General features: G+C 49.2%; 1 protein-coding gene across 5 annotated transcripts in view; it reads left to right on the top strand.

Moving 5' to 3' along the window:
- The first annotated feature begins 1,451 nt into the window (after window positions 1–1,451).
- The window catches only part of ZNF394 (zinc finger protein 394), a 13,903-nt gene continuing 1,885 nt past the window's right edge, over window positions 1,452–13,469 (top strand). Inside the window, exons 1-4 of one of the 5 annotated variants that reach the window (XM_033191833.1) lie at window positions 1,452–2,168; window positions 2,950–3,076; window positions 6,638–7,546; window positions 7,631–7,925. In XM_033191833.1, coding sequence (XP_033047724.1) covers window positions 1,713–2,168; window positions 2,950–3,076; window positions 6,638–7,546; window positions 7,631–7,821 — 1,683 coding nt within the window. In that variant the 5' untranslated portion in view covers window positions 1,452–1,712 and the 3' untranslated portion in view covers window positions 7,822–7,925. Of the gene's footprint in view, window positions 2,169–2,949; window positions 3,077–6,637; window positions 8,105–10,588; window positions 10,680–13,469 lie in introns of those variants that run through there. The other 4 variants (XM_033191835.1, XM_033191832.1, XM_033191836.1 and 1 more) reach the window with 4 other exon arrangements.

The following is a 13,469-nucleotide window of genomic DNA, read 5'->3' as shown; positions in this document are numbered from 1 at the left end:
CCAGCAGCTTGACATCAACCAAGTCACTTTGTTTTAGAGATAGGCTCTTGCTCTGTCACCCAGGCTAGAGTGCAGTGGTCTGGTCATATCTCACTGCAGTCTTGACCTCCTGGGCTCAAAGGATCCTCTGACCTCAGCCTCCTGAGTCAGTGGTGTGTCAGGAGTTGGTTCCTTCCGGTGGGTTCTTGGTCTCCCTGACTTCAAGAATGCAGCTGCGGACCTTCGCGGTGAGTGTTACAGCTCTTAAAGATGGCACGGACCCAGAGTGAGTAGCAGCAAGACTTACTGTGACGCGCAAAAGAACAAACCTTCCACAGCATGGAATGGGACCTCGACGGGTTGCCGCTGCTGGCAGGGGTGGCCAGCTTTTAATCCCTTATTTGTCCCCTCCCATGTCCTAGTTCTGTCATATCAGAATGCCCTTTTCTCCATCTTCCCTGCGATTGGCTACTTTTAGTATCCTGCTGATTGGTCCATTTTACAGAGTGTTGATTGGTGCATTTTACAAACCTCTTGCTAGCTACAGAGCGCTGATTGGTGCATTTTTACAAACCTCTTGTAAGACAGAAAAGGCCAAGTCCCCACTCCACCCAGGAAGTCCAACTGGCTTCCCCTCTCACTGGGACTACAGATGCGCGCCACCACACCCAGCTAATTTTTTATTTTTTTGTATAGATGGGGGTCTCCAATTCCCGACTTCAAGTGATCTCTCCCCCTCGGCCTCCCAAAATGCTGGGATTACAGGCATAAGCCACTGAACCAGGCCAAGACACATCTTTGAGCCTCAATTTCCTCATCTTTGTTAGGATCAAAGTCGTTAACATCTGATGTACGTGGAAGTACTTAGTCCAAAAGAAAAAAAAAAAAACTTCTAACGGTTCAGTGGCTCACGCCTGTAATCCCAGCACTTTGGGAGGCAAGGGCAGGCAGATCACGAGGTCAGGAGATCTAGACCAGCCTGACCAACAGGGTGAAACCCCGTCTCTACTAAAAAAACCAAAATTAGCCAGGCATGGTGGCGCACGCCTGTAGTCCAAGCTGCTGAGGAAGCTAAGACAGCTTGGCGACAGAGCGAGAGTCAGTCTCAAAAAAGAAAAAACAAAAAACTGTCCAACCTGGGCAATATAGTGAAACCCCGTCCCTACAAAATATTAATAAAGCTGGGCGTGTTCGCGTGCACCTGTAGTCCTAGATACTTGAGAGGCTGAAGCTGGAGAAGTGCTTGAACCCGGGAGACAGAAGTTGCAGTGAGCCGAAATCGCGCCACTGCAGTCCAGCCTGGGCGACAGAGCGAGACTCTGTCTATTTAATCCTGAAGGTTCCCGCCCTTGCCGGAGCTCGGACACCGGCTGGGACGCCCGTATTTCCCTGGGCTGCAGGAAATCGTCAAGACCCACTGCGTCGGGCGGGGCTCGGACGATAAACCAGCGAGATGCACCTCACCCCATCAGGCTCCTAGAGAGGCCCAGGAAATGCAGGAAGGGTGCCGCAGGGCGTCGGTGACGCACTTCCGGCACGGGATGTTTTCGGTGACTGGACTGAGGGATCTGTAGGCGCAAAGCTGAGGAAAGGAAGAAGTGTGGGAAAGGGGCCTGGTGTGGTGGGGCACGGTGTTTGGGACCGGAGGGTTTGAGGGCTGATGAGTTCCTTGAGTTTGCTCTTTCTTCACCTGAAAGGAAGACTCCAGGAAGGGCCGCACATGCTGGAGAAAGATGAATTCCAGCTTGACCGCCCAGAGTCGCGGCAGTGACGCCGAGTTGGGACCCTGGGTGATGGCTGCGAGGTCCAAGGACGCGGCGCCGGCCCAACGCGACGGACTTTTGCCCGTGAAAGTGGAAGAAGACTCACCCGGAAGTTGGGAGCCCGGCTATCCCGGGGCTTGGCCAGACCCCGAAACTTCTCGACTGCACTTTAGGCAACTGCGTTATCAGGAGGTGGCTGGACCGGAAGAGGCGCTGAGCCGGCTCCGAGAACTCTGTCGTCGGTGGCTGAGGCCTGAGCTGCTCTCCAAGGAGCAGATCCTGGAGCTGCTGGTGCTGGAGCAGTTCCTCACCATCCTGCCCGAGGAGCTCCAAGCCTGGGTGCGAGAGCACTGCCCGGAGAGCGGGGAGGAGGCAGTGGCCGTGGTGCGGGCTCTGCAGCGAGTGCTCGATGGAACCTCACCTCAGGTGAGAAGCGAAAGACCCATTCTGGAGGTGGGAGTGTGGAAAATAGGCGTGTATGGGGTGCTCTGCGTTTCGGAAGTTATTTCATTATTACATTTCGTGTGAACGCTGGGGTGTGTATGGACTTCCTTTCCGCAGGCCACAGTGACATATCCATCCAGGAGATGACTTTATAGACCTCAGCATAAAGCCAACACGGATTACTGGTTTTCTTTCTTCTTCTTTTTTTTCTTTTTTTTTTTTCTTTTCTGTTGTTGTTGTTGTTTGAGGTGGAGTTTCAGTCTTGTCGCCCAGGCTGGAGTGCAGTGGCGCGATCTCGGCTCACTGCAGCCTCTGACTCCCGGGTTCAAGCGATTCTCCTGCGTCAGCCTCCCGAGTAGCTGGGATTACAGGCGCCCACTACCACGTCCGGCTAATTTTTGTATTTTTAGTAGAGATGGGGTTTCACCGTGTTGGCCAGGCTGGTCTCGATCTCCTGACCTCAGGTGATCCGCCCGCCTTGGCCTCCCAAAGTGCTGGGATTACAGTTATGAGCCACTGCGCCGGGTCCTGTGTACTTTTAATTCCCATACATCACAGTGATACAAGATAAAGAAATATTTGGCTCTTACCTACCCCCAAAATTAGTGTAAATAGTCCACAGAAAGGCTTTCCAGGATTACAAGAGAATGTCAGCCTCTATCTCTGATCTCTCCAAACTCCCTGGTCAGTACAAGACTCAAGAAGAGTGGTAGTGCTGTATAGGGACAGCAGGTACTGAATTGGGCTCTTGTGTTGTTCCCAGGGGATGGCGACTTTCGAGGACATGGCTGTGTCTCTAACCTGGGAGGAGTGGGAGCGCCTGGACCCAGCACGGAGGGACTTCCGCAGAGAGAGTGCACAGAAGGATTCGGGGAGCACAGTTCCGCCTAGTGAGTGCTGTTGCGCTGCTGGTTTATTGTGGTGTGTGATTTGTGAAGGGCTGGTCCATTACCATCTCTGAGCCATTATGCCATTCCCAGACTTGGGCTGAGAGCCTTCAGGTGTCTTCTGTAACCCAGGCAGGAGCCTATGTACTGCTAGGTGCTAGGTTCAGCTTTTTACTTTGGTACGTTTTTAATGTTTTATACATACAGAAAACTATTTAAAAAAAAATAGATAATGACCATCCCCTGTGTCCACCACCCAAGTTTATCCGATCTTAATACTTGGCCATATTGCCAGAGAAGTATGTTACAGCTGGAGGTGAGGCCCCCACATAGCCTCCTGGAAACCCTTCCCCTCTATCCTTCTCCAGAGGTAGCCAGTAAGCTGACTGTTGTGTTTATGACTTCCATGCATGTCTTATATTGTCTCTACATAGACACGTAGCTCCACGCTGTATATCATTACTGTGTGGCTTTTTTTTAACTCAACATTACATTTTTTAGATTTACTCATATTGATGCATGGAGCTCTACCTGTTTCACTGTCCAGATACTCCAGAATTCTATCCATTTCTGTTAATGGACATCTAGGTGTCTTAAGTTTTAACTATTACACATTACAGCATTGCACCGAACATTCTTGTATATTCTTGCATATTTTTATGTATTTGTTCCTATGTTGGAGTTTTTGAAGAGAATATGCCTAGAGATAGATAGGCAGTAGTCCCCCCTTCCTGGTTTTGGTTTCTGTGGTTTCTCTTACCCATAGTACGCAGTACAACCAGATATTTTAAGACAGAGACCACATTCACATGACTATTATTACAGTATAGCATTTGTTTTTCATTTTTTTGTCTTTGGTTTTGGGGGTTTTCCTGAGATGGAGTTTTTGTCTTGTTGCCTGGGGGGAGTGAGTGCAGTGGTGTGGTCTCAGCTCATTGCAACCTCTGCCTCCCAAGCCAAGCAATTCTCCTGCCTCTGTCTCCTGAGTAGCTGGAATTACAGACATGCCCCACCATGCTCAGCTAATTTTGTATTTTTAGTAGAGACAGGGTTTCACCATGTTGGCCAGGCTGGTCTTGAACTCCTGACCTCAGGTGATCCTCCTGCCTCAGCTTCCCAAAGTGCTGGGATTACAGGTGTGAGCCACCAAACCTAGTATATTGTTATAATTGATAGTTACTGTTAATCTCTTAATGTACCTAATTTATGAATTAAACTTGATTAAAGGGATGTATGTATAAGAAAAAACATGAGGTACTATACGCAATTTCAGGCATCACTGGGGGTCTTGGAATGTGTCCCTACAGAGAAGAGGAGACAACTGTATGTTCATCTTACTCTCCAAAGAGCTCATAACTAATGTATACGCCACCAGCAATATTGAGAATTTTTCTTTCTCCACATTCTCATCAACATTTGCTGTTGGCTGGGCACGGTGACTCTCACCTGTAATCCTAGCACTTTGGGGGCCCAGATGGGAGGACTGTTTGAGGCCAGGAGCTCAAGACCAGCCTGGGCAACACAGCGAGACCCCATCTCTTTTTTAAAAATTTTTTTAATTAAAAAAATAGTAATACATTTTGGCCAGGTGTGATGGCTCACGCCTGTAATCTCAGCACTTTGGGAAGCCGAAACAGGCGGATCACAAGGTCAGGAGTTCAAAACCCACTTGGCCAACATAGTAAAACGCCATCTCTACTAGAAATGCAAAAAATTAGTCGGGCCTGTGATGCCTGATGTGCAGGGGCCCTGGCACCCTGCTTACCCACCCATCCCTTCTGCTGCCCCTCACCCACTCTGGCCACACTGCCTTGCTGCTCCAAAATATGCCAAGCCCCTCTGCCTCCTGGTCTTTGTGCTATGTGACCACTCTGCCTGAAATATTCTACTCTAGCTCTGTAGGAAGCAAAGCTTCAGAGCTTTGCTCAAATTGCTCCCTTGTGCCAGGTGTGGTGACTCATACCTGTAATCTCACAACTTTGGGAGGCCGAGGTGGCTCACACATGTAACCCTAGCACTTTGGGAGGCCGAGGCAGGCGAATCACTTGAGGTCAGGAGTTTGAGACCAGCCTGGCCAACATGGTAAAACCCCGTCTTTACTAAAAATACAAAACTTAGCTACACCAGTTAATGGGCACCTGTAATTCCAGCTACTCAGAAAGCTGAGGCAGGAGAATCGCTTAAACCTTGGAGGTGGAGGTTGCAGTGAGTCGAGATCATGCCACTGCACTCCAACCTGGGTGACAGAGTGAGACTCTGTCTCAAAAAAATAAAAAATAGGCTGGGCTCAGTTGCTCACGCCAGTAATCCCAACACTTTGGGAAGCCAAGGCCAGGTGGATCACCTGAGGTCAGGAGTTTGAGACCAGCCTGACCAAGATGGTAAAACCCCATCTCTACTAAAAATACAAAAGTTAGCCGGGTGTGGTGGCACGTGCCTGTAATCCCAGCTACTCTCGAGGCTGAGGCAGGGGAATTGCTTGAACCTGGGAGGTGAAGGTTGCAGTGAGCAGAGATCATGCCACTGCACTCCAGCCTTTGCAATGAGCAAAACTCCATCTCAAAAAAAATAAAATAGCTGGGTGCGGTGACTCACTCCTGTAATTGCAACACCTTGCAAGTCCAAGGTGGGTGGATCACAAGGTCAGAGGAGTTTGAGACCATCCTGACCAAGATGGTGAAACCCTGTCTCCACTAAAACTACAACAAAATTAGCCGGGCACGGTGGCAGGCGCCTGTAATCCCAGCTACTCGGGAGGCCAAGGCAGGAGAATCACTTGAACCTGGGAGGCAGAGGTTGCAGTGAGCAGAGATCACGCCACTGCACTCCAGCCTGGGCAACAGAGTGAGACTCCATCTCAAAAATACAATAAGATAAAATAAAATATAAACTGTGTGCTGTTTCTCACGCCTGTAATCCCAGAACTTTGGGAGGGCAAGGCAGGTGGATCACGAGGTCAGGAGTTCAAGACCAGCCTGGCAAAGATGGTGAAACCCTGTCTCTACTAAAACTAGCAAAATTGGCACCTGTAATCCCCACTACTTGGGAGGCTGAGGCAGGAGAATCACTTGAACCCGGGCGGCAGAGGTTGCAGTGAGCTGAGATCGCGCCACTGTACTCCAGCCTGGGCAACAGAGTGAGACTCTGTCTGAAAATAAATAGCGACAGAGTGAGACTGTGTCTCAAAATAAATAAATAGGGAGGCCGAGGCAAGGAGATCATGAGGTCAAGAGATAGAGACCATCCTGGCCAACATGCTGAAACCCTATCTCTACTAAAAATATAAAAATTAGCTGGATGTGCTGGTGTGCGCCTGTAACCCCAGCTACTCTGGAGGCTGAGGCAGGAGAATCACTTGAACTCAGGAGGCAGAGGTTGCAATGAACTGAGATCAGGCCACGGTGCTCCAGCCTGGTGGCAAAGCAAGACTCTGTCTCAAAAAATAAATTAATTAATTAAAATAAAAAGTAAAAGGGATTTGAGGATTTAACATTCTGCCAGCACTTGCTTATTTAAGTGTTGCACAGAAATGCAATGGCAGGAATTTGTATTTTCATGTTTCAGGTTTGGAAAGCAGAGCTGAGAACAAAGAGTTGATTCCAATGCAAGAAATTTTAGAAGCAGAGCCACAGGGGCGACTACAAGAAGTGTTCCAGGGGAAGCGCCCCCTGTTGTCTAAGTGTGGCAGTACCCATGAGGACAGCGTGGAAAAGCAGTCCAGAAACCCCTTCCCCCTGAAACTTGAAAATTCTCCTGAAGCACAAGGACACAACAGCATCTCAGATGTCAACAAGAATGGTTCCATAGAAGGAGAAGAGTCTAAAAATAATGACCTGCACAACAGTGCCAGACGCTCCAACCTTGTTCTGTGTCAGCACATCCCAAAAGCAGAGAGGCCCACAGATGGTGAGGAACACGGGAACAAGTGCAAGCAGAGTTTCCACATGGTGACGTGGCACATGCTGAAACCTCACAAGTCTGACAGTGGAGACAGTTTCCATCATTCCAACCTCTTTGAGACCCAGAGGCAGCTCCGTGAAGAAAGACCTTATAAATGTGGTAACTGTGGGAAGAGTTTCAAACAACGCTCTGACCTCTTTAGACACCAGAGAATCCACACAGGTGAGAAACCCTATGGCTGCCAAGAATGTGGGAAAAGCTTCAGCCAGAGCGCTGCCCTGACCAAGCACCAGAGGACACACACTGGTGAGAAGCCATACACCTGTCTGAAATGTGGGGAGCGCTTCAGGCAGAATTCACACCTAAATCGTCATCAGAGTACCCACAGTAGAGACAAACATTTTAAATGTGAGGAATGTGGGGAAACCTGTCATATTTCCAACCTTTTTAGACATCAGAGACTACATAAAGGGGAGAGACCCTATAAGTGTGAAGAATGCGAGAAAAGCTTCAAACAGCGCTCCGACCTCTTTAAACACCAGAGAATCCACACTGGGGAGAAGCCCTATGGATGTTCTGTCTGTGGGAAACGCTTCAATCAGAGTGCAACCCTCATTAAACACCAGAGAATCCACACTGGGGAGAAGCCCTATGGATGTTCTGTCTGTGGGAAACGCTTCAATCAGAGTGCAACCCTCATTAAACACCAGAGAATTCACACTGGAGAAAAGCCTTACAAATGTCTCGAATGTGGGGAAAGATTTAGACAAAGTACACACCTTATCCGACACCAAAGAATTCATCAAAATAAAGTGCTGTCGGCTGGGCGTGGTGGCTCACGCCTGTAATCCCAGTACTTGGGAGGCCAAGGCAGGCAGATCATTTGAGATCAGGAGTTTGAAACCAGCCTGGCCTACATGGTAAAACTCCATCTCTACTAAAAATACAAAAATGAGCTGGGCGTGGTGGTGTGTACCTGTAATCCCAGCTATTCGGGAGGCTGAGGCAGGAGAATCACTTGAACGCGGGAGGCGGAGGTTGCAGTGAGCCGAGATCACGCCACTGCACTCCAGCCTGGGCAACAGAACAAGACTCCATCTCAAAAAAGAAAGAAATAAAGTGCTATCATTTTGATATGTTTCTGTGTGACTTGGCCTGTTTGTTTTCCTGTCCAGAACCACATTCCTTGCCATTTGGAGTATATCAGTCAATTATGGATCTTCCTTGAGGATCTCCTACAAGATAGGTTCAATCTGTCCTGAGCCTCATTACAGACTGATAGTTTCAGTGAGTGAGGAATGAGGAAGTAAGGGGCCTTCTGAAATGTGAGCTGGTGCCGGGTAAGAGACTTCTGATGATAAGAGTGAGGGCAACATGTAACAGGGTTCTGTCCTTGTCATCTGCGCTCTACCTTTATGTGTTTATTTTTGAGATTGGGTCTCGTCGTATCCCCCCCGGCTGGAGCTCAGTGGTGTGATCATGGCTCACTGTGGCCTCAGCCTGGGCTCAAGTGACCCTCTTGTCTTAACCTCCTGAGTAGCTGGGACCACAGGCACACCACCACACCCAGCTGTTTTTTGTTTTTTTTTTTTTTTAAAGAAATAGGGTCTTCCTATGTTGCCCAGGCTGGTCTCAACTTCCTAGGCTCAAGGAATCCTCCTGCCTCAGCCTCCCAAAGTGCGGGAATTACAGACACGAGCCACCACACACAGCCTACCTTTATTTACTTTGTTTTTTTTTTTTTTTTTTTTTGAGATGGAGTCTTGCTCTGTCACCCAGGCTGGAGTGCAGTGGCATGATCTTGGCTCACTGCAACTTCCACCTCCTGGGTTCAAGCAATTCACCTGCCTCACCCTTCCAAGTACCTGGGACTGCAGGTGCACCGTGCCACGCCTGGCTAATTTTTTGTATTTTAGTAGAGATGGCGTTTCACCATGTTGCCTAGGCTGCTAGTGAACTCCTGAGCTCAGGCAATCTGCCCACCTCAGCCTTCCAAAGTGCTGGGATTACACGCTTGAGCCACCACGCCCAGCCTCTTTATTCACTTTTGAACCAAGTCTTGCTCACTACACTTATTAATACTTCTCTAAGAATGTATTTTAGTCATTTAAAATTTGCCTTTGTCCTTAGACGGTAGAGAGGGTTTCAACTACTTCATAATCCCCAGAAGACCTGGTAAAGCTCAGTGCTCACAAGAAGCACTCTATTTTTCACTTTCCAGAAAACCTAATTTTGCATAGTCCCTCTTTCCCATTCTAGGGTCCTAGGAGTTCAGTTTTTTGACTTACTGATTTTTTTTTTTTTTTTGAGACGGATTCTTGCTCTGTCACCCAGGCTGGAGTGCAGTGGCATGATATTGGCTCACTGCAACCTCCACCTCCCAGGTTCAAGCGATTCTCCTGCCTCAGCCTCCCGAGTAGCTGGGATTACAGGCACCTGCCACTGCGCCCAGTTAATTTTTGTATTTTTAGTAGAGATGGGATTTCATTGTGTTGGCCAGGCTGTTCTCAAACTCCTGACCTCAGGGGATCCGCCTGCCTTGGCTCCCAAAGTGGATTTCTTTCTTTCTTTTTTTTTTTTAAGACAGTCTACCTCTGTGGCCCAGGCTGGAGTACAGTGGCACGATCTTCGCTCACTGCAACCTCCACCTCCTGGCTTCAAGCAATTCTCCTTGAAGTGGAAGTTCCAATTTTTTTTTTTTTTTTTTGAGATAAGAGTCTCGCACTGTCGCCCGGGCTGGAGTGCAGTGGCGAGATCTCGGCTCACTGCAAGCTCTGCCTCCTGGGTTCACGCCATTCTCCTGCCTCAGCCTCCCACATAGCTGGGACTACAGGCACCCACCACCACACCCGGCTAATTTTTTGTATTTTTCAGTAAAGATTGGGTTTTACCATGTTAGCCAGGATGGTCTCAATCTCCTGACCTCATGATCCGCCCATCTCGGCCTCCCAAAGTGCTGGGATTACAGGCGTGAGCCATCGCGCCTGGCCTTTTTCTTCTTTTTTTTTTTCTGAGACAGTCTCTCTCTGTCGCCCAGGCTGGAGTGCAGTGGCTGGATCTCAGCTCACTGCAAGCTCCGCTTCCCAGGTTCACGCCATTCTCCTGCCTCAGCCTCCCGAGTAGCTGGGATTACAGGTACTCCCCACCATGCCCAGCTAACTTTTTGTAGTGTAGTAGAGACAGGGTTTCACCATGTTGGCCAAGGTGGTCTCTATCTCCTGACCGTGATCCGCCTGCCTTGGCTTCCAAGTTGCTAATCATGCTTTGGTCTTTCCAGTGACCAGCCCCCAAGTTGAACCCATCGAGAATCCAAGAGTTGCCTTTATTAGAACAAAGGCATGCATCACTAAGGAAATTCCAGTGGGTTTAGTAGCTCTGTGTCAGGAACAAGTGTCAAAAGACCAAATATTAAAAGATGCTTTTGGCACCCTTATCCCTCAGGAATTCTCCAAGGTTTGGGGAGCTCTCTGCTAGTCACTGAGGATGAAGACCAAATATATATTTATCATGATATCACAAGGCTTATTATACAAATTTTGAGTATTTCGTGCAGAAATGAATAAAATAGAACCTACAAATCATCTCCAGTAGAGCAAGTGTGCTTGTCCTTTCCAGGTCCTGTGAAAATGAAGGGAAGGGGGTGTCTGCTCAGTTCCACTAGGGGCTCCCACCATCACGGTCAGGAGACCACTCTCTCCCGATGCAGGTGAGCTGGGGGCACATGTAATAGAGGCCTCTGCTTGAAGGATTATCATCAGGAAGCAGCAGTCAGGGCACTACCGGCCTCTGAAAAACACAGGGCAGAACCCTGGGTCTAGTCTGGGTGTAGGTAATGGTGGCTTCTCTTGCTCTAGGAACTGTCTGGAAACTGAAGGGTGTCTGGCCTGGACACCATCTACACCTCCCTCTAAGTCTGAAGCCATCTCAGGATGGCTGCACTTTGGATATGACTACTCAGTGAATTACAGTTCTCTCCTGTTTGTAAAAATTAATTTAAAAAAAAAAAAAACAAGGTCTCACTTTGTCGCCCAGTCTGGAGTGTAGTGGCATGATCTCGGCTCACTTGCAGCCTCAACTTCCTGGGTTTAAGCGATCCTTCCACCTCAGCCTCCCAAGCAGCTGAGACTACAGGCACACAACCACCACACCCAGCTAATTTTTGTACTTTATAAGAGAGACTGGGCGCAGTGGCTCACGCCTGTAAGTCCAACACTGGTAGGCTGAGGCTGGCAGATCACGAGGTCAGGCGTTCAAGAATAGCCTGGCCAACATGGCGAAACCCCATCTCTACTGAAAATACAAAAATTAGCTGGGCGTGGTTACGGGTGCCTGTTGTCCCAAGTACGCAGTGATTTGCTTTCCAGGAAACTGATTTGCTTTCTAGGCACACCAGGGCGAGTATTAAAGGACCAGCGAGTAGGCAGGGCTAGGAGCAAAACTGCAAATTTATTTTTTGGTCAGCCAGCTTTGTGGGGGAGGGGTGAGGTCTGTCGGTCTCCAGCAGGGGAGGCCAGGGGAGTCACCCAGTGGAGCTCTCCAGCGAGGTTCCTTTTTTTTTTTTTTTTTTTTTTTGAGACGGAGTCTCGCTCTGTCGCCCAGGCTGGAGTGCAGTGGCCGGATCTCAGCTCACTGCAAGCTCCGCCTCCCGGGTTTACGCCATTCTCTCGCCTCAGCCTCCCGAGTAGCTGGGACTACAGGCGCCCGCCATCTCGCCCGGCTAATTTTTTGTATATTTTAGTAGAGACGGGGTTTCACCGTGTTAGCCAGGATGGTCTCGATCTCCTGACCTCGTGATCCGCCCGTCTCGGCCTCCCAAAGTGCTGGGATTACAGGCTTGAGCCACCGCGCCCGGCCTCCAGCGAGGTTCCTAATGCAGTCCCGAGAGGATTGGGGGCTGAGGAAGTTCACGCCGCGCGCCCTCGGGGAGCGGCTTTTATATCCTGGGCCTGGGAGTGGGAGGGCAGTGGGCGGTACATAGGCGGGGCGGGCGGTAGGCATGGCTAGGCGGGTTCTGGTTTTTCTCCCTCGGAGGTCGGGTTGCGCCTGCGCAGTCGACCTGTGTCTTTCCCGGGCACCGGAAAGTTGATGGTGAAGAACCCGGAACTGTGCCATCTTGCCTCCCTTCATCCAAACACTCGGGAGGCTGAAGCAGGAGAATCGCTTGAACCCAGGAGGCAGAGGTTGCAGTGAGCCGAGATCGTACCACCGCACTCCAGCCTGGGCGACAGAACGAGACTCCATCTCAAAACAAAAAAGATGAGGTTTTGCCATGTTGACCAGGCTGGTCTCAAACTTCTGGGTTGAAGTGATCCATCTGCCTCAGCATCCCAAAGTGCTGGGGAATCACATGTGTGGCCCACTGCACCTGGCCTGAGAGCAATTTTTTTTTTTTTTTTTGACACAGGGTCTCACTCTGTCACCCAGGCTAGAATGCAGTGGTGCCATCTTGGCTCACAGCAACCTCCACCGCCCCGGTTCAAGCGATTCTCCTGTCTCAGCCTCCCAAGTAGCTGGAATTACAGGCACCCACCACCACGCCTGGCAAATTAGATCAATATTTAATACAGACATAGGATGATGTTTGGGATATCAAAATAATTTAAGTGGATCTCTTATATTGTTGAGCTCTAGGGAGACTACACTCAGCTCAACCTATTTAAACTGAATGTCAGAATGTGCTTAGAATAACTGTGAAAACAGAAGGGATATGGCTCCTCAGAGACCATAATTGACACTTTTTGAATACAAGGAGTTTATTTGTTGGGGAGAGGTTGCAACACTGTTAGGGAAGGTGGAAGACAGAGAAGGGAAGTCACCCAACGAGGGAGCTACCATGATGAGTGCCTGTGTGCAATTCCTGGGGAACCTCTGGAAACTAAAACACATGCTTCAGAGTTTTCCACACATGGAGAGATACAGAATTTGGTGTTTATCAAATGCCCATCAATGATTGGTTGACAGCTGCTCCCAGGATGTCCTTTTTGCCCTCAGGCCACAAGGTGCAGACACAGTCAGATGACGCCCACAGAAGGTTTAAGTAAGGCCAGAGGGACTTTGGCAGGGCCCACAGCACCTATTACAAATACTGACTTATAGCTCTTTCTGGAATCTACTAACACATTCATTTTAGATTACGGGCAACTGTTTTTTTTGAGACGGAGTCTTAGTCTGTCTCCCAGGCTAGAGTGCAGTGATGCAATCTCGGGTCACTGCAACCTCTGCCTCCCGGGTTCAAGTGATTCTCCTGCCTCAGCCTCCCAAGTAGCTGGGATTATAGGTGCCTGCCACTGTGCCTGGCTAATTTTTGTATTTTTATTAGAGATGGGGTTTCACCATCTTGGCTAGGCTGGTCTTGAACTCTTGACCTCATGATCCACCTGCTTTGGTCTCCCAAAGTGCTGGGATTACAAGTGTGAGCCACCACGGCCTGGCCTGATTAAGGGCAACTTTTAGCAGTTCTTCATACCTCACTAGTTACTAGTGAGTAGCCCTTAGT

This window comes from Trachypithecus francoisi, unplaced genomic scaffold (genome assembly GCF_009764315.1).
Source record: "Trachypithecus francoisi isolate TF-2019V2 unplaced genomic scaffold, Tfra_2.0 Lachesis_group4, whole genome shotgun sequence".
Taxonomy (NCBI): domain Eukaryota; kingdom Metazoa; phylum Chordata; class Mammalia; order Primates; family Cercopithecidae; genus Trachypithecus; species Trachypithecus francoisi.
This window is presented reverse-complemented; position numbering and strand designations above follow the sequence as displayed.